General features: G+C 43.1%; 1 protein-coding gene across 10 annotated transcripts in view; it reads right to left on the bottom strand.

Annotated features, from left to right (window-relative positions):
- The window catches only part of Ldb2 (LIM domain binding 2), a 338,437-nt gene that overhangs the window by 187,009 nt on the left and 124,551 nt on the right, over positions 1-26,877 (bottom strand). For all 10 annotated transcript variants that reach the window (XM_026403635.2, XM_026403649.2, XM_026403643.2 and 7 more), the window contains exon 2: positions 20,975-21,077. In XM_026403635.2, the coding sequence (XP_026259420.1) occupies positions 20,975-21,077 (103 nt within the window). The remainder of the gene's footprint in view (positions 1-20,974; positions 21,078-26,877) is intronic.

Here is a 26,877-nt window from a genome sequence, read left to right as displayed (position 1 = left end):
ATGTTTAAGCCATGGTCTGTGATAAGCTAGTACTTTCCTGAATGGTCTTGGGCTCCTTCTCAGTCTGGTCTTGTGTCCTTGGTCTGGCCTAGGCTGTCTTCAGCTGGTAAGATTTGGTGACCTTTTTTTTTTTCTTACCTGGATCTGCCTGATTCCATTCAAAGCAGAGGCTTCAATACAGCAAAGCAATATAAACCCAAAATACTCGCAGCAAATCCTTTTTCAAAGTCCATCCAATTGGCCTTGCAAGCTACAGGGTGAAATTCTAAGAATGCCCAACAGGAATTCAGGGTCTTTGCCTTGAAAAGAATGATCCATACCTTCAAAGCAGTAAAAAAAAAAAAAAAAAAAAAAAAAAAAAAAAAATTGATCTTTCAATCTCAGTTTGTTTTAATTCTAATCTGTCTAATTATGGGCTTCAACCGGCCACACAGACAATAGAAACAGTCTTCCTTCTTAATCAACTGTTGTTTCAAGACATCCAGCTTCATGGTTTTTGCCCCCAGTTTTGTCTTTCAAAGGGTCTTGGAACTTGGAGTTCTCTTTTATAAATGCAAATACAGTTATTAGTTATGCATTTCAGTACACCCTAAAATAGCAAAGGGCAGCACCATGGCCCTCGAAATAGCGACACATTTCTTTTCATTCCCTGCAGAGTTCCCAGGGTCTCCTCATGTGTGTGGGTTTGATCACAATGCTCTCTGCCACTATAGCTTCTATACCAGAGCTCAGGGAAGCTGTGATCGCCATGGAATGCATGATTATTAACATACATCAAGCAAATCACAGTGGCTCGGTATTCTGTTTTGCTACTAATTCAATCCCTCATTAAGAACCTTAATTCTTATGCATGGATACAATAGGGTTTTATAGGATACATAGCCAGAAATTGCCACGGCAAACTCATTACCATCCACGGCTGTGGTTCTATATAGAAGTCAAATTGGAAAATGTGAGAAACGGCCTAATACAGAAGGTTTTATTTTGATGGGAAATAGCTGAGAAGCTGAGATGATTTCTCATCTGTTTGGACAAACACATACAAACATCTGAAGTCTCAGCTGTTAAGGACCAGGATGGGGGGGTGGGGTGGGATTGTAGAATGCATTCTTTCCTGAAAAGAGGTTTAGGGGAAAAAAAAGTGTAAGTTAAAAATGAACACTGTGCTTAGAAAACCAAATTATGCAAATCCACCCACTTTCCACCTAGCTCCTGTTTCTCAGCATTGGCTGACTTTGTAAGGTCAGGGAGAGAAGCTGCTAAAGTTACACACTCAAATCGCAGTTGGGGGGAACTAGCCTTGACTGGAATCAGACATATCTTTTCAAAAAACCACCAGGACAAAAAAGAATGAAACCCTGAACTAGGTCGATCACCTGACTCAGGGCCCTTCTTAGACTGAGAGGCATTCAGATTAAATAGAACAGCTCAACAAAGGCTGCAGTCCAAAATCAAATGAGGTGCTTTTTACCTGGATATAGCATATTTTCCTACTTATAGTACTTCAAGGTAGGAAGGAAGGGGATCTAACCTGGCCATTCATGATTATAAGGCAGACTGGAGGGGTATAAAACCTAATCCTGGAGACGATGCTGTGAGCAGCACAATTGGAATGGATTTGAACAGATATCCCATCATTAGGCATTTGAACCAAGGGCCAGTATCTGGCTGGCATGGGTGTCTTGGCATCTGACTCCTGAGCGGGTCTGGAAGTTGTCACAGATACATTGTATGCAGCAGCGCCTCTGGGAATGGGCCTGGGAATCAGAACAGCCTGGAAAGGACTCTGGGTTATGCAACCTAATGCTGAAAACCTGAAAACCTGGGTTTTAACACACCTGCCTCAAAGGTAAGTGAGAGGAATAGAGAGAAAACCAGCAGCACTGAGTACAAATTATCTATGTGGCAAGTGTGGACTTGGAGCTTACTTCTGTTCCAGCAATCCACTCTTGGAAGGAACACGGCCTTGAGATTTGGCGGCCTGTGGAAATCTGCCTTCTGATAAGATGCTTGATGCTGTCCCTATTGCTGTACACAAACCACCCTCGTCATCAAGGCAACAATTAACTTGGTTTTGATGTTGTCTAATTACCGTGTTTACTTTTCACACGATCATCACACGTTGGCTTATTTTTTTTAAATATTGTTATTAGTGGTAACAGATATAATAAATTAGAATCTCTATTTGGGAGAGAAGAAGCTGCAGAAAGAAAATGCATACGTTTAGAGAGAAAACTGGCATAGGGAAAAGAGAACCGGATTTGGATTCAGAAGGGAAAAAAAAAAAAAAACATCTGGGTTTAAATTCTACTTGGTCTTCATTTTCTCGGGTAAAGGAGAGAAATACTTCTTTTTAGACTTGGCTGGATTTAATGAGATTCTTTAGGAAACTGTCTTATCTTAGTTTGTGACACATAGTAGGCTCTCTTTCAATGGAAATTCTAACAGTGATAATAGATAATAAAAAATGGCCAGTTCAGCCAGCTCTTGGGAGCAAGGTGTTTGAAAACCCATATACCCAGGTAATTCAGTCAGCAGCTCTGTTCTTAGCCTTGTTGATTAAGTAAATGAGCCAATGAATGAGTGAATATGATTTAAGGAACATGTCAATATTACTCATCACCAAAAATTTCCAAGGTTGAACCTCTGATTCCTGGAAGAGTGACTGCTGCTCAGAATTAATTGTCTGATTGCAGGAAAACGATTAAAAACAAATTCCCAAACAAACACAGTGGCTCTGAAGTCATTCTTTCCTGGCCCTTCACCTTTACCAGACCCAAGAAATGGCTTCTGATCCTGGGTAGGTGCAGGGACCCTGTCATGGCCTCTGCAGCAGCCTGTGTGTGTCCAGCTCAGGGAGGCTAACCCAGTGCTCCTGCTCCTCATCCACTGCTCTTTCTGCCTCCCTGCTCTCTGGCCTGCAACTACAGCACTGGGCAGAAAAGACCCTCTCAGCCCACCTGCTCCCTCGGCTGCCCTTGGCACACCACATACAAAGATGTGAACCCTGGAAAACATTTTTCTACATCCTTTATATGATGCAGATCCATTATCCAAGACTAGAAGCCACCAGTAAGCCTTTAAGGTGGCTTCAGATGGCTATTTCTACAATGCATACAATGAATGTGGATTTTGTATAGAGAACTCCAGGATTTACTATGTCAACTGTACAGAGATGCCCTTGGCGGTCTCACCGTCTAGGAAGGCTCTTAAGGCTGCCAGAGTTGTCCACGGGACAGTGCAGATCCAGTTCACATGCATTAGGCACAAGGAGGCGAAGAACGCTTGCAGATTAGTGGACACAGGTCAGCGGCATTGAGTGTACAAGGAATGAACACGCAAGTGGACCCTAGCATTTGGAGTCCCATGTTGACTGAACTCTTATCAGAGATTGTTTCCTTATATATTACGCAAATCTTCCCAATTTGGGCTGGCTGATATTTCCAATAATCTGGGTCTTTTGACAAGCAGGGGGTAGTTTCTAATTCTGGGCCCAATTCCTCTAACTTGGGAAAATCCCTACAATTCTGGAATATCTGTCTCAAAAGCTCTGTAATAGAAGTAGAAAATAAGCAATGAGAGGGGAAAACACAGAGAGAGAGATTGAGAGAGACTGCCTGCCAGTATTTGCATCAGGACTTCTAAGCAGCCTTCCCTTCAATTAAACCAATCTGAGGCTTCACCCCAAAGAATCTTCCTTCAGAATCTGGAAGGAGTAGAAAGAGCCAGTACAAAGCAGAAAAGGAAAGGTGAGTTATGAAGGTTTTGAAACAACTTGCTTTTTAATAAAGTAGACGTAGATGGCATTTTCTATCTGAATTCAAGTGTTCATCCTTTTTGCTCATTACAGTCAGAATGCAGCACAGAAGCACTCGTTTGTTTATTTGTGGGACTGAATGAGGGCTGTTTCCCAAACATGAAATAAAGGAATCAAGCAGTAACGTGGTCCAATTCATATGTTAAAAGAAAAGAAAAACTAAAAATTAAACTTGGAAGTGGAGATGGGAGTTACCCGAGATTTTATTGGGAGACCTCCATAAATACTTCTTGGTTTTGTTTAAATGGCACTAAACCATGACATTCTGCATTTGAAAGAAATTAGCTTTGGGGACATTCTCTAAGAGACGGTCCCATCATGCTACTCCTGGCAGACACAGCTGTTTAAATTCTTTCATCTTATTGCATTTGGTTACATACCCGACTCACACCGCCCTGAACATGCCACTCTGAGCCTGGGAGGTTTATAGGTGTCTATCACCAGGCATTCTCTGCTAACAGTTGCTTAGCTACATTGCAGATCTTTTGTTCTTTGCCCATGGATCAATCCCCCCAGGCCTCCAATAGTGTGAGCTGTTCTTTTGATTGTCCCTCTACATCCTTTGCTCTTCCTGCAGCTAAAATCAGCACGCCACATACTAACTCAGGAACTTTCTGCAACCGTTTGATTTTGATCTCGTGCTAATGTGATACCTGTCTAATCTAACTCACGGACTTCTGGAACATCACCACTCCTGCGGTTTCTCTCTCCCATTGGAGAACTGTCTTCTGGGCGACATTTTCTTCATGAATATGAATATACATTTTACTCTCTGCTAAGTGACACAATTGCTCTGTCTTGACGCCTCACTCTCTGGCTCAGGCATATCTTCATTCATAGTTTGACAGACTTCTCAGCCTTAACGATGACTTGGAAGAGCTCCTTAATGTAATCCGTGTATTTTATTTATAATTTAAAATCTTTATCCTCCATATCATAAATGTAACTCTCAGTAATGAGACCAAAATGCATAGCACAACCCAGAAGTTTATGGCCAGGAAAGACTCCCCGAGTCAGTAATGTTACTTGTGGACGTAAATCAAGCGTGTTCAAAAAGGCATTAGCTTTCTCGAGTAATCAGGATCCAAGACACAATTTGGTAATTGAGAGGAGTTAAAATCAAGTTGTTCAAATTCGGCTTTATTTCTGTTTCGATGTATCTATATTCAGAATTATGGGACTTTTGTCACCTCCGCAGCCAATGAGTTCTGCCTGCCATTCTGAGGCAGATCATTCCATTTAGCAGTTCTGTGTATTTGAAAGCTCTTCCTTTGAAAGCAGTGCAGTCTATTAACATGTTCCTTCCATCACGATCCAACCTTAGCCCTAGTTTATTCATTTAACAGAGATTATTCTGTGTCAGGTGAAGTATCAGATACTGGTGATTAAGAGATTAAAAGGCTATAATCACTATCTGAGGACATCACCAAAAGGTCCCAGCTGAGCAGCATATAAACATATAACCATGAACTATGAAAGATAAGTGAAATATATGATATTCTAATTGTGCAGGGAGATGGGATTAATTAATCATGTGGAAGGATCTGGGGAACAAGGTGGACTGTGAAGAGGAAGAACCATAAACCATAGTCCAGGAAGAAGACCCAGGGAAGCATCCAGTTATGGTCCTTCCTCCCCAATCTAAATCTCTGCAGTCTGACAGCCCAGTCCACACATCAGACACTCATGCTCACCTTGACGTGTCTCTTCTCCCAGGTACATTATTTTTATAGTATGGTTTTTTTCAGAGAGGTTTGGTTTGACCTCCGGTCACCGTCCTTTGCCATTGCCTGCAGACACTGGGCAAATCCCTGGTTTGCCCTCGTGCATCCCGTGTTTGCCCAACGCACAAATCACAACTGAAATTTATTAGTAATTCGTGTGACCTTCATTTCTGTTAGCTCTCGGTCCCTCAAGAATTTAAAATCTACATTGTTCAGAATTATCTAGAAGCTAGGTAGAGTCTAGGTATAAACCTAATGAGGTCAGTGGCCAGAACCCTGTTGTCTAAGGCCTCCCCAGAGCAAAAGGGGTTTGATGGCAGAGGCAGAGCTTAGTAGGCATTGCTGAATGAACACAGGGATGGGTAAGTGGACCATCTCCTACACAACACCAATTTGAGTTCTTTTATCTACAACCAGCTCCAGCTGATTTAATGTGGAGCTTACAGAATTGAACCCATTTTTCCAGACTTATCTACCTTAATTCTATATGCAGGGGAGACGCCCTCCAAGAAAGGCATTTTATAAGCACCTGAGTCCCCAGGCTTGAAATTCTCTGACAGAAAAAGGTAAAAAGAATGGGATTTGGGGCTGGGGATGTGGCTCAAGCCGCAGTTCACTCTAAAATAAAGATGTTGTGTGCAACGAAAACTAAAAAATAAATATTAAAAAAATCAATCTCTCTCCCTCTCTCTCTCTCTCTCTCTAAAAAAAAAAGAATGAGATTTTCCCAAAGCCTGAAGAATGGCCACAGAGACTGGATTTAGGGCCCTTCACAGAAAAGGGCTTGTGACCAGAGGAGACTAGACCTGTTCTGATTACTCAGCACATAGGAAGGCAAAGGGTGCTCAAGGAATCAGTGGCCTCCTAGAGAATCCCCCACACACTTCATATTAGTTTCATATGTTCAAAACACAACAGTCAAAAAAATTTGTAATGCATTCAGCTGTCATATATAAATAAAAGGGGAAAAAGGAAAAAAAAAAGTCTCTTGAACACCATAGAGCAGCTTCCAAGAGCCAAGCTCCAGAAAGCTCACACAAACCTAACTATTCCCCCAAACAACTTCTCTGCCTCCTTGGTATGTTCTTCCAGCCTGGCCTTCCTCACTGACCCCTCTCCCCTCGAGCCCTGCCTACCTGAATTCCACCCACAGCCTCCCTGCCCTACAACAAGAAGGACCTCTCTTCTCTGGCTTCACAGGGCACTTTACACCTGTCTGAGGACCTCTGTCTAAGGTGACTAGTTTTTAATTATAATTATGTATTTATTTCCTGTTCAAGTCTACGGGGCCTCCAAGATTTCTACCCCAGAGTACCCATTTGTATAATCCATTCCCCTTGATTAGAAGCAGGACTCATGACTGTGACAGGATATCACTCCATGACTATGTGACATTAAACCGCAGAGAGATTTTGCATGGGGAATTAAAGTTACTAAATTAAAAAAAAAAATAAGTTGGCCCTAAGTTGGCCTGAAGAAGCAGGTGAGCCCATGGTATCAGAGAGGTTTGTGTGGGGGTATTCTCCTGCTGGCCTTGAAAGAGTAAGCTGCCAGGTTGTGGAGGGGCCCATGTGTCAGGAGGCCTCCAGGGCTGAATTCTGCCAACAATCCTGAGCCTCAGCTGGTGTGGGAGCCCCAACCGACATCAGCATATCAACCTGAGCAGAGCATGCAGATAACCTCCCCTGGACACCTGACCCAGGAAAATTGTGAGATAATAAATGTGTGTGTGTGTGTGTGTGTGTGTGTGTTTGAGCCAGTAGTGAATTGAAGCATTTTCCTAGACTTATCTAATTAATTACTGTGTGTAGCCAATTGTGTAACCAATTGTGTAGTATTTTGATGGGCTGTAATGGAGAACTTAAACATCCATAAAATAGGTTTTCTCCCATGTTTTGCACATCTTGAATTCAATGCAGTCAGTGAGCTGCCTGTTGCACACGGTTTGAAATATTTTGAAGATGATTCAAAGAACAAAATTCAATAGTATGTGGTCTCTGTAAGCCATGATTGTTTTAGACTATTTCCAATGAAAAAGGGAACTTGTAGCTAGTCCTACCAATAGGTTGTATAAAATATATGGACACGTAACTACTAATCTTGTTTCTATCCCTTACTAGCTAGGTCACCTTAAACAAGTCAAAATCAAGTCAACTTCTTGGAATGTTAACTAGAAATAATCCTTATCATAGTTACTATTTGTTGATAAACTCCAATGTTTCAGGAATCGTATGCGTATTTTTTGCAAATACCATTACGCATTGCCCAGTATATAATATTTGAATTATGCAAATTAGAACACTGAGTGTCAGAGAAAAGAGGAACAATAGTCATGTGGTCACTAAAGGACATGGCTGTGGTTTGGAACCAGGCTGCTCTGACCCTCATCCTGGGCCGTTTGCCTTAAACAGTGCTTCCGGCATGGCACTCGCTACCTGAGTCATCCTGCAAACACAGAATGAGCTTTCCACAGCATGAGGCACAGCCAGGACCACCCTCCTTGCTCCTCAGAGGTGAGTCACTCCTGTGCCTCCATCAGCTCCAACGTCTCCAGGCTGAGACAATGGCAGGGACCCTGAGACCGAGCAGGGCGACTACACAGATTTCAGAACTCTTTTGCTTAGAACAGTGAAAAGGAAGTCAAGCGTGAACTTTCTGAGCTCCAAAGATATTCTCAGGGCCCCATTTGGGAATAAGCATAAATCTTCAAATTTATCCAAAGTTGAGCAAATTCACAATGACAAATGTAACAGCTCCTCTAAATTGAAGTTCATCTCTTGGCAGTTCGGAAGGCTTGGATAAAATGCCAGCAACAAGGACTTGGAAGGAAATAAATCTTTAGATTCCCTGAAAACATGGAGAGTTACTGTGGAAGACATATGGAGGATCCCATACTGCATGGAAAAAGAGAGTTTATAAATGTCAGCTGTGTAGCAGCAGTGTCAGGGGGCGGGGTTCAGCAACCCACACTTAAACACCACCAGGAAAGAGACGCTGCTGGGACGCCAGCCTCCAACTGGTGGGACACCAGTTCTCAATTTGCCCTTAAGAGCTAAATACTCTTAATTGGCACTGTTTGGTGAATGAGGAGGGAGGAAGATCATTTTCAGGAGGCAAAGCTAGAGATTTTTTTTTTTCATCCAAACAGGTAACATTAAAGATTTTTTAGTGTTTAAAAAGGTTCCCAGTAGTGAGATGGTAAAGGGACCACAGTGCGGGCCTGAGTGGCAGAGGAATTGAACTCTGCACCCCCTGGGACCTCATGCTGTTCCTGTCTCCAGTGGTCAACACAGTACCTGCTCCTGGGTGAAATGAGACACTGCATTCAGTCTTGCTCAGCAAATATTAATCACGGGTCTCCTGTCACTTATAGTGTCAGGCACAGAGACCACGGAGGGAAACAAGATGTGGCCCTCACACAGAGTGAGCCTGTGGATGGTACTGATTTATCAAAAGAATTCTACACATGGCAAAGCATTAGGAAGATGTTGGACATTTAAACTCATTAACCAACCCAGGAGATTACTTTTGCACATATTTGAAAAATCCCAGGTCAAAAATCTACTAAATATCTGAATTTTTTGTTTTTGTTTCTAAATTAAGATATCATAGGAAGAATGACTTATTTCAGACTTCCAATTGGAATCCTTGCCTGTGTCTTTTTTTTAAAGACAAACCACAGATAATATTGGAGGGTCTTTGCTTTTTTTTTTTTTTTTTAATCTTCCCAAAGGGAAAGAAGTAGTACATAAAACTGCAATTCAAACACAGGGAAGAAGAAGAGAGCTGGCACCATAAGCGTTCCTTATTTCCCTGGGGATGGGTCATCTTCTCTGCTCCTCCTGAAGGCTCTGCATGGAGATTGCACCAATTAAACAACCCCCTTGCTGGCCACAAAGCTCAGGGCCAAGAATGGAAGGGATGTAAAGGAACTGCCCAGTGTCAAGAGATGCAACAGGACCTCGGGGAAGATGCTGCAAACATCTAGTGAGGAATACACAACTTCTTAGAACTTTTGTAACTAATGACAACGAGGTAATGCTAAAGATGAGACAGGGTTTAATAAATATTTTAATATTTCCACAGCTGAGCCTGCTTACATGGGGCCGGTGAACCATTTTCTTAAATAAGGCATGGTGCTGGTCTGACATTATTTTAACAAGTTAATTATCAAGTGAAAAATAGCTGTCGCACTGCTGTGAACCTGAATAATAACTCTCATAATTACCGATTTTGGGCCTATCTTTAAAAAAAAATAATAGAGCTCTAAGTATTAAAGTATTTTATAGGAAATACATTCTGGTACAGTGTCTAAAAATGTGGATGACTATTAAGGATATAATTAGCAGTTTATGTACATCATCAGTCAAACACCGTTTATCATTTCTCTCCTGGTCCTACGAAGAAAGCAAATAAGGATGAGAATGTGGAGTTATTTCATGCAAGAAACCTTGGAAAAGTTGACTGCTACTAATTTTTTCAAAGCTTGAAAGTTGAACTTTCCTAAATGCCTCAGTTGAAAACTAAACACAAATATGGCTGACTTTACCAAATCCCAGCCCTACCTCTATCCGCCACAGTGAACCGTCCCAGAGGAAATTTTACTGGGACAAATACATCTGTCAGGTAGCTACCTTCAGTCTTTGGAATATTTTCAAAGCTTGTATGAGTTCTAAAAACACACAAAGAGTTGTCCTCTATCTGAGAACCACCTCAGGTGGTTGATTTTTACAGGGAATCCGGTAGTGACCCAGGGACACCCTGTGTGTCTGTGAGGAAATCATCTCTGGAGAACTCAGGCTGGGCTGGGCATGGACTCAGATTCTTTTGGTTTTTCGCTGTTCTTTGTGTAACAAACCATCCCGCCATAGCCAGTGATACATTTTTTTTCAAAATAAAACAAAGATAGTCAAAGTGACTAAGATTCTTCAAAGGCAAGAATAAGTAAGACATATGCATTTTTAGGAAGGTCTGTAAAAGTAATGTAATGCTTTATTTTGCGCTAGACAACACAGAGAACGGGTTCTCAGGAGTAATTGTGCCGTAGCTCATAAAAATGGAGGGGTTTACGACGGTGCTCCCAGGTGACTGTACATCTTCCACTGAGTCTCCTACATGATTATGTATAAGTGTTAATTGTTGTCAAGTTCAGGTCCTCTGCCTTGTTGGGAAGCCCAAAGTAGAAGTTATGACAGGCAAGATCCCATCAAAGAGTCCATTAAAGAAAGCTTCACGTGGGAGAGGACCAATGTCATAAAAATAAACAAGCACAGCGGCAGGCACGGTTGTATGAAGCAGATTCTTCCAGAATGAATAATAAAAGCAAAACACATGAAGGCAGCAAGTTCTGTAAGCTCTTGAATTCAAATACCCTAACATGACTACCTTGATTAAACAATAAATAATGAAACAGACCCCGATGAGTAGTTTTGTCATGGCCTCTCTATAGTCTTAACAAAATTCATCTGAACGTTGCTTAATATAGTTGTAGAAGAATGCTAATTTAACCTGACTTCAACGAATGCTTTATTTTACCTCATCTGCATAAATGAAGTGTGTTCACAACTTGAAAACACGACAGGAATGTGAAGATAAGCTCTCCAGTTGGCTTGGGGTAGAACTTGCCTCAAATCAGCTCTCTCCAATCAACGGAAATATCACAGGCCAGTGTTACACAAAGGAATAATATGCACATCTCAATTTAACACTGCTTTTTTTTTAAATGCTTTACATTAAAAAAATGATAGCAATTTTTAAATGTCACCGATTTGTAAATAAAGGTCTAAAACTGGGGAATTAAGCATTATTAAGAATGGGTTCATAAACAGGGGCAGAGGGTATCTATGTGAAAAGACATGGCTAAGATCTGCTAAGAGTCAAGTCCTTTAACGAATAGCTCACTAGACCTTTAGCTTCTCCAAAGCTCATTTATCTTCTTGTCCCTGGGGCACAGAAAGATGACACACAGAAACTCCTGAAGGAAGGTTAAGTAAATACTAGGTGTTTCCACTGAAATTACATCCAATAAGACCCATTTGATAAGATTTAAGTACCTGGTTAACAATTGCTGAGGTTTACATAAAATTTGATGACTGAATAGGACCTACCTAGCAGGAAACTGGCTAAATATGTGGTGAAATGCTCCAGGGAAAAAATTATCAGTCCTGGTACATGCTATAGGTGGATAGATATCATTTGAGCTTTGAGTTTAAATGTGAGTCTCAAGCCCTGGTTCTCTTTGCGTACAAATTTCCAAATTGTTCTGTGACATTCGTCTTATTCTATAATACCAAACAAGTTGCAAAAACTTGAGATTGTAGTGGTGGGAACTTAAAATTAGGTGCCACAAAGTGCCTATGGTCTAGATAATCAGATAGGTTGGGTCACATTTGAACTATTAATCAGAGCTGCACAGTTATTTAATCCATAAATATTTACTGGAAGCCTTATAGTTGCAAGATACTATAGTCAGGTATTTAAATATATTTAAATTGCACAGCATGGTGTTTTGATATACACAGCAAAATTATTTGAAGAAAATTAACATAACCATTTCCTTACATAGTTCCCTTTAATTGTTATTGCTACTGTGGGTGTACCTGAAATCTACTCTCTTAGCAAATCTATAACATGTAATATAATATTATTACTGTAGTCATCATGCTGTGTACGTTAGGTCTCTAGTGCCCACAGTATCTTGCCATCCCATCTGACAGTGGGAATGCTATTGTATTAGAGTTAATGCAATAGGGCATCTGTCTCTCTTGCTAAACTGAAAGTCCCTTTAAGGTAAGTCATAGCTGATACTTGGGTGTGTGTGCTCAATACCTACCAAATGTCGGACATAGTCAACTGTGGTGGCCTGTGATGTGGACCTTGAATTTAAACTCAGACACATTTTTGATCTCACTTTCAACCCTTTGTGGAAGTGTTTCCTCCTATAGGTGTAATCCATGACTATAGCACCTAGACATTAAACAGAGGCAAGACTTTTGTGAATAAAAAGACATTTCATGGGCTGGGGTTGTGGCTCAGTGGTAGAGCGCTTGCCTAGCATGTGTGAGGCACTGGGTTCGATCCTCAGCGCCACATTAAAAACAATAAATAAAAAAATAAAGGTATTTTGTCCATCTACAACTGAAAAAAAAAGACATTTCATATGATCGTACACTGTGCCATGCTCACTCCCCACTGCAGCTGCTCTAGAATTATTAAGATTTCATATTTTAGCATGAATGGGGGGGAGTAGGGCTGCAATATTTAACAAAGAAAAACAGGATGCCCAGTAGGATTGAACTTCAGATGAATATAAAACAATTTTGTAGAGCAGACTCAAATTACAAGGAATCATCTTAAAATTATTTTTTCTATGTAATGGTGCAAAAGTCGCCCACATTCAGTAGAAACCATACTTGGAATTTTGCATTTTGATCTTTTTCTGGACTAGAGATGTGCAGTCTGACACCCCCCCTTGCAATGCTGGGCAGCAGCAACAAGCTGCAGGTCCCTGTCAGCCACATGATCGGGAGGGCAACACCGATGCTCTATAGCACACTGTGTTGCTAAGCTAAGCTGTTTGGTAGATTAGTTGTATTAAAACACTTTTGACTGAGATGCTTGGGGGTTACAATGGGTTTATCAGGATATAACCACATTGTAAGCCAAGGGGCATTTGTATAATGATGCCTCAAGTATTACATTTGTATATTTATATTTTATCTGTCAACCCTACCTTCAAGATGATAAGTTGGAGGTCCAAAGGAACAATTTGTTGTTGTTGTTGTTGTTGTACAAAACACTATCTGAAAATAAGTGCTAAAAGCAACACCTATCATTTTTGACCATGAGAAAATTCACCACACTTTTCTTATAATTCTCTATGGGACAGTAACCTTGGTTTGAGAACCACTTGTAGGATATGTAGGATCATATTCCATGAAGCTACGAGTCAGGAAATGCATGAGCCAGAACCCACAGACCTTGCAGTCACACAGTCTCAAAAAACAACACATGATGTCTCTTTTCTTCTTAGTACCTTATTCTGACCTTCCAACTGAGCTCTTGAGGGCACTCATGTGTCTGGCTTGCCTAAACCTATGTGTTTGACAATTTTAGCACCATGAAAAAAAGATCCAACAACCACTCCAGATTTCCTAACAGGTTAATTTATAACATATAAAGGGAAAATTAAAACTCACCAAATCTGAAAGATCAATTATAAATATGATAATTATACCTTCAACTTGTGTAGCACTTTAAATTTATTCAAAGCACTTTTCTGTCCATTATCTCATGTGATCATTAGTGTGGTATTTATTAGAGATGAGAGAATGGAATGTCTGCTCAATCTATTGTTACGGCCAATTTGCAACTTCTGATACCATCAATTTGAAACCACAAATGGGAGAGAGATTCAGTCTCTTTTTCTCCTTCAGGAGTCTGTCAGTTCATCTATCAGTTGTGGGCTTTCTCGAAATTTTATTTTTATGACTAGTCCTAGATTTTCCATTAATGTCCCAGGAATATTATCTTTCTGAACCACATGCTTTAGTATGCCAATTTAACCCATTTTGCCTCATATGTGGAATACCTATAAAAACTTTAATATAATACTTAATATATGCTATATAATTATGACATTATAATAATATTTATTAATATACATACATAAAGTCTAGATTATGATTTCCAACCTACTTTGATACACTTGTGTCAATTTCATTGAAATATTCACAAAACTGAAAACTTGGAAATGGGCTAAGGGAAGGATTTTAAATAAAATGACATCAAAAGTAAACAACACATTTTATAATGAACTGTGCTCTCCCCAAGAGCTGTCTGCTGCACTGTGTCAATGTCTGATAAACAGCAGGGGCTCAGTGCATTTTGAATGAATCAATGAGTCAATGAATGAGTGAAAGAACAAATGAACGTTGAACCAAAGTCTGCTTCTGACCTAATTTAATTTGCTCCAAATCTCACCAGCCTAATGTAGTAGAAAAGGATCACTCTGAAATCACAGCATCAGCAGCTAGAATTATCCAGAAATCATTTAGTGCAACTCCATGTTGAAGAATACCCTGTCCAGAGCCTTCTGTGATGGCAGTATCTATGTCATTATGCAGCCGAGATGCCCCAGTCGCCAGCGCGCACCCATTCCTGTAATTAATCATCAAAGTCTGCTCTGAGACTTTGCAAAAGAAGATTCTTTTTGCTAAGATAAATTTTTGGATGCAATCAAAGTCAATTTCCTTGCATCTGATTCTCAGTAAACAAGATATGGAGCCCTAAGTTACCCAGAGAAGTTGTTGGGGCTCACTTAGTTTTCACGAGCTCTTTGCTCTCTGAGAAAAATGGGGGCTGGAAATCTTACCCCTGTCAGGAATTTGGGGACTCGTTTTTGTAAGTCATCATCTTTCATTAACATCAGTTTTTGTCCCAATTGGTCATTACATTTTTAGGGTTCCCATGCAGAAAGAAGACAGATCTGATCTGGCTCTAATCTAGGTCACATTTCCTCCTATTACGTGCCAAGTGACTAAATAAACAATGGGAACTATCATCTATTTTAGTTCCAAATAACTGTCAGGTCATAGGTTTAATTCATTCACTTATTCAGCCAGCCAGCCATTCATCAATTCATACAATAAGTATTTGTCCTGTGTACTCTGAGACTGGCGCTAAGCTAACCAATATGTGGTTTCATCTTCACAAATATCCTATGATGCTGGCATCATTATTTCCTTGGTCTACAGATGAAGAACGGATGTAATGATATTTAAGCAGCATGGGCAATGTTGTATCACAGAGTCATGGTGAAGCAAAGACTCAAAATGAGTATGTTTTAATCAGCAAGGAGAAGGAGGAGGAGGAGAACAAGGAGGAGGAGGAGAAAGAAGAGAAGGAGGAGAGAAAGGGGAGGCAGAGAAATGTGTTCAGGAAACAGTTACTCTATGGCAATCCAAAGCTCCAGGACCATCTGACAGATACCTTTGAGGAGGCACAGGAGAGTTAACACTGCCCACATGAACCTCTGCTTTTTCAGGCTTCCGGTGGGCACTACAGACTTAATATTCAGAGGGAAAAAAACATGTACAGATTCTGACCTTGAGATCCTTTTTCAGGGTGCTACAGTGTGCACCCTTTACATGTGACTTTTAAAAATGGCCACAGTAGTTATTAAGCATAGTGTCAAAATGCCCTTATGCTTACTTATTATCAAGGAGTCATTTTCCCAGAAATATATTTTTTCATCATGCAAAAAAAAGAGGGAGGGAAAAAGTGGAGGAAATGCTTTCAGAATCCCATTTGACAAGCACAGTAAAGATGCAGGGGGCCTGGTGAAGCCATAAAAGCAGAAGAGAAGTAGCAACCAGGCACAGTGAAGCCACTTGGGCTGTGTCGATTCTGTCTACCTTGGGGGAACTTGTCCAGATACACAACCATAAAAGCACATTTTACAAGACAAAATTGAAATTTTAGTCAATATTGTGAAGATACCAGAGCTTTCATAAATAAGGGAGATGGGGGAAGAAAATGCAAAAGAGAAACAGGGAACATAGTGATGACTCCACAGAGGGCCCACGTGTCCTTCTTCAGACTCTCCATGAGACTTGGTGACTGAGGAAAATAAAGGCACAGAGAACAATATTTCCTGAACTGGCTGGTTTTTTTGCTTTTTTTTTTTTTTTGGCTTTTTGTTTTTGTTTTTGTTTTTTGAGAGTGGAATGACCTCCCAGTCCCCACAGGACAGTTCTTGGCTAGAGTAAACAGGAGGAGTGTGGTCCTGCTGAAGTCCTTATTTTGGACAGAATAGGAAAGTCATGAAACAAGAAGTGTATGATAGAGAATTATTGGGACCTTTGGTCAAAAACCACACCTGAGTGGTTAAAGGATTGATGGAAATTTTAGAAGAATTGTCCTCGGTCTCAGTCTAGAAGCAGCAACGGGCTTTGTAGAATTTAAACAAATAACAACAACAGCTGATATTTATGGAGCGTTTTCAAGGGGCTGGAGAGGCTGCTATGAATATCTCAGGCATCATCCCATCCAAACCCTACTTTCAGAAGAAAAGATGACACTTCCAAAGTGACTTGTCTCAGATCACACAGGTGGTTATAGACTGCTGGATTTGAGCCCAGTGTTAGACCACAGCCCCTTCTCAGAGACAGGTAACAGGACGCACTCTGAAACCAGATGGCACTGTAGTAGTCACGTCATTTTCCCCTAACTCCCAGTCACTGCCTGCCCAGACACAATCGCACCCTGTGTTCTGGAATCTTTGCTTCCCCAGATACAGCTAACCAGCCTCCCCTCGCCCCTCCTTTCCCCTCCTGCTCCTCCCTCACTTGGCAGAGTGAGGATGACTCTCTGGGCAGCTGGAAGCGGGGCAGGGAGCAGAATGGCCTCAGAACTGCCCAGCAGAGAGGTGGTGAGGCTCCCACCTGGCCAGGGGACCTCTGCCTTGAGCTCGACACACTGCACACGTGGCAGGTCCCTGGCAAGTGGGCAGCTTCTCGGTGCCCAAAAGCCACAAGGCCAAGAGCATGCACTGCTGTCATTGATCATGACACCGACGACTCGGTGCTTCAAATGGCCCCAGGCCCTTTGGTTACATCATCATTACATCATTTACGTCATTACATCATTTAATTTTCACCAGGAGCCAGTGATGGTGGTGCTATACCCACTTTGCACATCTGGGAAAGAAGGCGCTGTGTATCCTGCAAAGCATGGGTTCAAGCCTTCATGCCCTTTCTCCTCCACCACTTAGGGAGTGCCAGCCTGGTATCAGCCTCAGAGGATCTTTCTCTATGTTTCTCTTCCAACAAGAAGATGTTTTCAGAATGAACTGACAACCTCATGTTTTCTAAGAATGGGACCAGTGAAGGGCTGGATACAGGCTAGACCTGTTGAAGGAGCTGCCAGCTGCAGGTCCCCCACGTGGTGACCATGACTGTCATGAGAAGAGAGAACAGTATGTGTGTGTGTGTGTGTGTGTGTGTGTGTGTGTGTGGCGGGGGGGTGCCTCATGCCTAAAGAGAATAAAGGAAAATCAATACTCTGCTTGACGTGAGCTGGGCACCATCACCTAACCCTTCTGTACCAGACCAGGGAAGAAATGGCAACAGGCCACACAGACACGAAGCCCGGCGAGTCCCAGCCGGGTATCTGCCTGACTTCCCTGGATCACGTTTCCAGTTTCAAAAATGACCCTTTTTTGCTCTAATGTTCTTTATTCTCTGGCTTGCTGACAAAGAGGGAATCGCCCACCCATCATCCTCTACCCTCCCCGTACCCCACCTGATGCAAGGAGAGAGCCTCCTTCCTGGAGCTGCCAGCTTCTCCAGCCAAAGGACTGCTTCCCGATGTACCCAAGGCAGGGCCAGGCAGGGCCAGGCAGGGCCAGGCACGGGAGTCACACAAAGCACCCCTTCGGCTCCTCTCCACAGCAGCCGCCACCTGAATAACAACAATGGTCTCCATCTGAACCAAGAGTGTCCAGTCTGACCCTACAGAGGGTCCCACCCCATCAGGAGAGTGAAGGACGTGGGTGCAGGTGGAGTGCTTAGAACAACAGGATCAATACTGAGGAGCTTTCTGAAAGGAAGGAGCCATGAATCACCCAAAGCAGAATTATTTCCTAACTTATTGTACCGCGGAGACTTTTTTTTTTTCCACTTGAGTAGATCAGAATCATATCCTAGAGTTTATTTGAAAATGCCAGTAGAGCAGGGACTGTGGATCAAGTTCTTCTAGTAATAAAAAGTCCAGAGATCTCAGTGAAAAAAAAAAATTGTTTTGCCAACATTAGACTTACATAAGATTTCCTGAAATGTCTGTTCCCCCATTCATTCATTCAACAAATATTTATTGAGCACCTATCACAAGTGAGTTCTTGTATTTGAAAATTCAGCAATTAACAAAGCCCCCTTTCACCTAGAAGTAACATTCTAGAAAGGAGAAAGGCAACAAATAATAGATAAACATATGTTGGATTTGATGGTAGCTCAGGTATCTTAGCACTGAAAAGACCTTCTGAAGACGTGGATGGAGACAGGAGAGAAAGGGTTTTTCTAGGAAGGCTGAAAAAAAAAAACTCATCTAGTAATACTGTTTATTACTTAGCACGAGTAATTTGGGAAATCTTTATACAAATACAAATTCCATTAGGCAAGTCTAGTTTTCCTTCTCAGGAATACAAAGACTTTAGCTCACTGGGACACATCAAGGAAGAGCCTCAGCTTCCAGCCCTGGGACCCCCAGGGGTCTTCCTACCCTGGCACAATGTTCCTGGACTGCGAATGGGTTAAGGTGGCAGTGCCTGCGCTCACAGCGCTACACAAACAGTGCGCGTCAGGCGTTCTAAGCAAGCTTCATCTTTCCTGTCTCCCAGTCCCAGGCTGTCAGTCAACTGTCACTCGTCTGCACATCAGCAGCGGGTACACATCACCAGGCTGTCAGCGAGGCAGCTGATGAGACTCGGCTCAAGGCTGTCAATCATCTTTGTTTCTCTTCTCCACTCAGGAAATATTTTGGCTGGGAGAAACAAAGACACTTGGGCGATCGTGGCTCAGAGTCAGGCATTTACTCCTGCACGAGAATATAAGATCTTACAGGGACACTGATCATGCCTCCTCCCCCATGGGGCTGGGGTGGACAGAGGAGCAGCAAGACTGTTTTATTAGTACAAGCTTTAAAATCCTCATTCTGGTTTCCTGAGTAGACCTTGATGAATTCCCGAACGAGCAAAAAACAGGACTATAAAACAATGATAACTTGAAGTTATCTGATCCATGCCTCTAAAGATAAATAAATAAGTAAGCAAATAAATAAATAAGGCAGCTCCCAGGGCAGATGACTGCTCCCTGAGAAATGATTCACCACCACGGATTAGGCAGCCTTTGGAAAGGGAGCAACTGCAGGACTGCTGGGGTCCTTAATCTCCTGGGGACTTCTGAAACGCACTCTGGGGCCCAAGGAGGCTTGGGGAACACCCACTTGGGAAGGAAAGGACCCCAGGAAGTGGCTTAGCAGAGCTGCAGCAGGAGTCACTTTGTTGAATGTAAACACATTCTAACAGCCCATTGTCTGACCTACCATCTGCCCCCTCAGCCAAAATATTTAGGGTGCGGCTCCATGCCCTTGTAAACCCACAGTATCCAAATCTAAAGAGATGCTTCCAGTGACAAGTTTTGATCCAGTGGCAAGTCCCTGATGGCCTGCTCTACCTCCTTGGTCACTGTTGTAAAATCACTACCTGCATGTATTAGCATAAGTAATCAGGTAAGCATGAAAAGATCCAGTAGTACTAAGCTGTCTAAGAATCCCTCAAATTAAATATATATATATATATGTATATATATATATATATTTAATTAAATACATATATATATATTTAAGGTATCTGTAAATTAAATATATAGAGATATATATTTACATATATTTAATGTAAATATATTTATATATATATATATAAACCTAGTGACTTTGAAATAGACTTAGCAACTCTTAGAATTTTTAATCATGTTTATCAAGAGCCCTATTACCTATCAATTGCCAGACACTCTGGATTGACTGGCTCACGCCAGAGGCAGGTCTGTCATCTCAGTGTTTGTGACAGTGGGAATGTTTTCCCCTCTGTCAGAGCCTTTCCTATATGTGCAACACTGATTTCTGAAAACACATCTCTCTCTGATCTAACCGGACATTAATTGCTTTTGTGTTGATGTGTCTATGCCTCTTGGTCTGATAGCACAACTAGCAAATCTGATTTCTGACAAGCTGGCTGAACCTAATCAGGACAGATCAGCTGCTACCCAAGGTGCCACAGACTGTGATTTGAGGATCTTTACAGAGTTATCACTCGCAGGAAAGACAAGGAACTATAATTCTGTCAACACCAATCCCAAACTGTAGGTTCTAAAGCAGCTGTGGCCTCCCCCCTTCTCCAAGAAAAGATAGCACTGATCTCATAAATACCCAATAAATACCTGAGATAATTGATAAAAGGGAATTAGAAGAATGTGGCTGATACAGTGTTGGTGAGGCCTTTTTTTTGTTTGTTTTTTAAGAAACCTTCACAAGCAGAACAAGGGGTGTCAAGTGAGAGCCATCAAGGATAAAAGAGGGTCGCAGAGAAGAGACGCATGAGAACTTTCCGTCCCTGCGCTCCCACTTATTACTGGGTGGCTCGGTTCATATGGGCTCCACTCTCTAAACAGGCCAGTGCCCAAACAGTCTAAGCCTCGAAGGACATCTCTGAGCACCGACGCACTGCCACCCGGTGACAGTGTCTTGACGGGAAGCGAGAGCCCTGTCAGGACCAGGGTGTTGCTGTCAGCCTGTCAGCGCACGGCGCTACTCTCCGAAGACCCCTGTGGTTTCCTTACAGGTGCAAAAAGAATATTAGAAAAATAAACTTCTTTCTTACTGTATCGCTTTGGTCCATCTTCCAAACAAAATGAAAGGGTTAATGTGGCGTCATCTTCAAAAAATTCAGTGGCAAACGCGTCCCACCAGAGGTTGTCACTATCCTGCAAAGAGACAGATCATTTATTTAACAGGCGAGAGCGTAAAATAGCTCAAAGAGGACAAGAAAGAGGAGGAGAAAGACAAGCCCAGTGGCTGCAGGCTTGGGGCTTGGCATATGTGCGTGGGTGTGCGGGAGAGGGTGTGCAGGCTGCGTGGTCACTCTTCAAATTAATTGCCTCAAATGGGACCGAATCCCAATTCAATAAGCCAGCTAAAACCAACGCAATGAAAATTAATTCTTGAGGATATATTTGGGGAGATTTAATAAATATCCTAAGGAACACAATGTGATGTTTTTTAACAAACTAGCTTGCATTTAATGTAAAATATATGAGGGTTGTGTTTTTTTTTTTTCCCTCTCCCTCTCTGCTCTCTGAAGAGCCCATTTCTACAAAAAGAAAACACAACGTTTCAACCCAACGAACAGGGATCATTTTTAAAAGTAAATTTAACCAAACAGGGATGCTCTACTCTATGCAGCTATTTCTATAAAAGATAAAGGTATCGCCACACAGATGGGTGGACAGAGAGACGGACAGACGAGTTTGCGCACAAGCAACGGGCACATGCATGTGGATTGAGCTTGAAGATTGCTGAAGATAACAGGCAACCACCATTTTTACGACAAAATAGCAACAAGACATCGTATGACAACAATTATTAAAAATTGAGAAGTCGGGCAGCAGGCAGGCTGTCCGCCTGGGCTGAGTTGGGTGTGGGTTGAGTGATTCTCTGGCTCATCCAGAAAACACTTTGGTCCACCTTAAGGCATGGAGAACCACTGCTGGTATCCACGGGGGAAAAGGGGGCCTCCTGCAACCAGGGAGAGGAGAACTTGCACCCCAACCCCACCCTGTGTCTAGGGCTCCATCTGCCCCCAGATTCTTAGGCACAGTCCTTCTCCAGGGAGTTGCTGGTTGGTGCCAGAACTGAGGACAACGTGGTTCCCTGCTGCCTGTCAGCTGGGAGGGGGGGACAGACAGGGGATGGCCACTCCCCACTCATTTGTCGCCTCCACTGGGGCCCTGGCCAAGATACAGCAGGCCTCCCTGCTGCCCATGAAGCTGTTCTGCTTATGACAACATGAAGTTGTTGTCCCTGGCAGGCCACAGGAATGAGCCTTCTGTCCCAGCAAGGATAATTAAGGAACCATGGAAGATGGATGCTACCCTCTCCTCCAGAAAGGGAGAAGCTCAGACAAATGAATGTTTGTGTGTCTCTCTCTGGCTTCTTCCCAACAGCCACATCAGAAGCCAATGCTTGCCTCTGTAAGAACAATGTAAATATAAATCCACCCGAGAACAGTGCATGGATCCACCTACAAACCACCCCCTTTTCTCCTTTCAAAAAAACAAAGTTTTTATTGAGCACTTACTATCTTCAGGGACTTAGAATACACAGCTGCAAGAGGGATCAGTCCCTTTCCTAAAGAGCTAAAAATCCACTAGCAGAAGACAGTCAAATGAGCAACAGGCAGGCAGCCCCGCTACATGTGTGAGGTCACAGCCCTCGAGCTCAACGCTGTGTAAACTGTGGGAGCTGTTAGAAAAATCAGTGAGCTTGGAAGTGGAGGAATCAGTTACGCAAAGCAACCCTGTCTGGGAGACTGGGTGCTTTGGTTTATTTGACTTCGAATTGCTTCCCATATGGAAAAGGAGTCGCCACATACCACACACTATTCTGTATTCTGTATATTTTCCTACTTAATCCACACTGCTACCCTGTTTCCAATTTTATTTTCCCTCCAACACAAACATAAGCTTCTTGTGAGCAGGGCCTTGGCTTTGCTCCCTGTACCAGCCCCCAGCATGGTGTCTAGCCCAGGGGATACTCAATAAAGTACTTCAATGAACGAACGGAGCTGCTCACAGGATTATTCCTACTTTGCAACTGCAGAAACTAGAACTTAGGTGGTGAACGTCCTTTGCTCAAGCCCACTCAGCTAAGGAACGGCAGAGATGGAATTTAAACTCTGACACAGAACATCCCAGAGCAGCCCCTGCCTGGCTCTGCCACATTTCCCCCGACAGTCTTTGGGAGGTGGCAGTTAGGTTTCAAAAAGAAGAAGCCAAGAGCCAGAGGGAATATTTTTATCTCAGGTTGGTGTTTCCCCTGAATTCCTTGTTTCTTGTACAGATGTGTCACCAGAGCCCATGCAGGAAAGAGAGTCTGGTGCTACTATATCCCTGATGGGAGTCACCCCCCCACACCCACCAGTGCTGCCTCTTCCCAGCCACTTGAACTTGAGAGACTTATTTGAATTCCTGAGCACATTTTCTTATTGGAAGTTGATGACAACAGTAATAATAACCATCTGGCGAGTGGGCAAGCGGATTCGGCGGGTACTGACGTCCCATGAGACTCCACGGAGCATCGTGAAGATTGGCAAGACTTCCTTTCCCTGCCTCCGTCTACCATCTCTAACGTCATTTCGAGGGCGACAGACACCCCATATTCTAAAGAACTGCATCAAAAATAACAATCTGTAAATGAAGTGCTTTTCCTGTCCTTGTGACTGTTGGCAACCCGCTGACCTAGCAACAGCATCTCTCTACCGTGCTGGGGACAGCCTGAGTGAAACCTGTAAACTGCCCTCTGCCTGGCATCAGAGAGCGGCAGCCACCGGCAGCCACCAGATCAGGGCTCCACCTCCATCTCCTATAGTCGACTCTTGGTCTCTGGCATTTCCCCTGGAAAATGAGCCCACGAAAGGCAAAACCCACGGGAACCCCGGCTGACCAGAGGGCTGCTGGGAGAAAAGACGACTCTGGCTAAAACGAGGCACAAGAACTGTCCGTGAGCAGCCATAAGGTTGCACAGGGCAGAGGTAAGTGAGCTCAGCACAAGTGGCACCAGGCGTCATGATCCCAGAAGAGATGTCATTGTCATTGGATTCAGTTGACAGCAACAGAACATGGGGGGAGTGGGCATCTCAGGAAAGGTTGTCAGGGAGGATACACACACGAAAATAACTGACTTTGATCAAAAATTAGAAGAACGTCCCCCCAATTAAAATGTCATTTTTAATTTTTAATGCAAGGCACAGAACAGGTAGGCAAAATGATGTTTTCTGGTTGAAGGAATGAATGGAATTCCTTAAGGTCCCATCACAAACCTAGCTCAGGAGGCTCACTGTACGAAGTTGTCCAGGGATCTTAACTGCCGACAGAATGGGGTCTCTTGGCTGGTGACTTTGAACTGACATAACAGTTCTTCACAATGTGTTCAAGTTATGATTTATGTCAACCTCCCTTGTGGCCCCCCACTCAATACGAGGCTTTTAGTCCTGAACTATGAGAGGACAAATGTCTAGGTAGAAAAGGAACAAAGGGAGTACAGCTTGAAGAGAAAATGACTAAATATTGGGTCCAGGCCAGTCCTGGCAGACTGCATATAACGGAAGCTGATTGTGGACACAGCCTACATTTGAGGGCCCCAAGGTTAATGATAGTACCCATAACCAGCACTTCTAAGTGCTTTGCCTCTATTGGACCATCTTGGATTCACAACTGCCCTAATTACTATCAAGGGGCAAAGTCATCAGCCTTAGTGAGAATCCCAGTTCCTAATTTCTGAGGTACATTGACATGAATATATGAATTCTGCATCTTACTAGCTGGACGACCTGATTCAATTCCCCTAACTGCTTTGCATCTGTTTGCTTATTTGGTAAGTGTAATAATAATGACTGTGGACTGTGTGGATTAAGAAAGTCCAGCACATAGTAGCTGACCAATAAATGTCATCTATTAGTGCCCATTATTATGTCATTTAACTCTTAAGTTATTTATAGTCTGAATTTCCAAAAAGTTAAGCTACTCAAACAAGACCAGGCAGCAAGCAAATGGTGATAAAGTTTACATACTAGCTTGACTCCAGTGGATGCTTTCTTTTCCAAATAATTCTGCTTAAAAAGTGATTCTGTACCTTAGGTTGAACAGCAGAGTGGTACCCAAGAGCTGGAGGAAGCAGTCAGCCAGCACTGGTCCAAGGAGCATCCTCTTTAGGTAATTTTTGTCCTCCAGCCTTTCCTGGGTCTCAGCCCTTTGTTGTGGTCACGTGGTTTTCCTAATAATCAGCCTCCTCTCTGAACACCTTTCCCTTCCATTTTGCTGCCTGGGACACAGCAGCTGGGATCAGTTAACACAACTTTGTAGAATAAATTTGAATAATAAAGAGGCCAGGGCTTTAAGAAGTGACTGAAATGCAGCCACCAGGACCTGGCTGAATCAGATCAGAATCCCTGTAGGGGATCTAGCAACCCAGACAGGTGGAGCTGAGTTCTTGGCTATGCAGCCTGCAAGACAGGGGCTGCAGGACTCTTCTCATCCCCAGGTGAGGAAGGAAGAGGGCAAGGGAAGTGTGAAAGGAAGGGTGCTGGTTAAAATCCAGCAGTTCTGTGTCCAGGCTAGTGGTTCCACCTCTTGATTGTAAACTGTGGCCCAACATCATTGGAAAATGGAAGACCCACGGAGTGAGTCCACAGTTCTGTGAGATCAGGAGTGTGGCCAAATTCAGGAAGCTGCATAAGTAAAGTTATCCCAGCTGTCCTCAGACAAGAACTCACTACACCTGGGTTCCCCTCCCAGGTCTGGAGGGAGAGCGGGTGTGGCTGTCCACTCACTGCACACAGGCAACTAATGACCTGAAATCAGCGAACTTGGAAATTCACCAGGAGATGGATGAAGACTGACCCATCAGTGGAGATCAACTTTGGGGATTCTGAGTGAAGGCTGTGGCACATCCCTTAAAACCCAGCCGGGAGCCTGGGGCCCTGATCCAGGTGTGGGGTGGGCACATACACCTGCTGCTGGCAGACGGGAAATAAACACTTGCTGTATACATCCTAAGAAAGATTTAGTCCAGGGAAAGATCATTCTTCCCACACTAGAAAGGAACCAGCACAGTCAGGGTCCCACATCGCCTCCCAGCTGGGCCCCTGTGTGGCCAAGGAGCCTCCTCCTCCGCTCACCTTTCCCAGCCAAGCGCTCCTGGGGAACTGCTTCCTGCCTTCCTGCCCTTTGTACATCATTCTTGGGGCCTGGAAAGTCCAGCAAATGCTGAAACCACTTCAAGGGCCCTCTTCTGCCGTCTCCTGCGCTGGGGAAGCGTGCCTGCTATTCCCAAGTGGAGTTCTTATTTAATCATAACCAAATCAGCACTTGTGATATCCACTTATCCACAGTTCCGAATGCCGTGGCCGACCAGATGACAGGGACAGGGCATTAAGAGTCTCTCTGTCCTCGCCAGAATTTCCACCTATCAACTAGCATCCAAGAGAGGAGCAGGAAAAACTAATGAACAGGCAGAGGCCGCCCCGCACAGAGATTCCACCTCTCATGCTGTGGGAACCTGAGAAGTGGAAGCGCAGTGGCAGGGGACCAGGACAACGTTCAAGCGAAGCCTCTAGGTCACACTGTGGCCGTCTCTCTCCATCTGTGACGCCCCACACGTGGAGCTCAGAAATTCAGGTTGAGACAAAAATTTTAAAGTCTCTGCCATTCACAGAGCCAGCTTTTGGGTGGGGATCCTTTCGGTGAAAGGTTGGTTAAAATTCCTTCTAGCACACAAACACGCTCCGCTGTCTCTTAACTAAGCCAGGCTTCACTTTATTTGCTTTCAAAAAATAGAGAGCTGAGGAGAGTAGGGAAAGACCCAAGGCCCATTACCCGGAATTAACCGTTATTGAAATGGTATCTTAATTTCCTTTTTAAAAAGGAATTAAAAGTCATAAATAAAACTAAAGCCTGGATACCAATACCCTACAGTATATTTCTCTCTGTCTTCCTCAGACCCCATGGA

Source organism: Urocitellus parryii, chromosome 10 (genome assembly GCF_045843805.1).
Source record: "Urocitellus parryii isolate mUroPar1 chromosome 10, mUroPar1.hap1, whole genome shotgun sequence".
NCBI lineage: Eukaryota > Metazoa > Chordata > Mammalia > Rodentia > Sciuridae > Urocitellus > Urocitellus parryii.
Note: the sequence above shows the minus strand (reverse complement) of the source record. Positions and strands in the feature narration are given on the sequence as shown.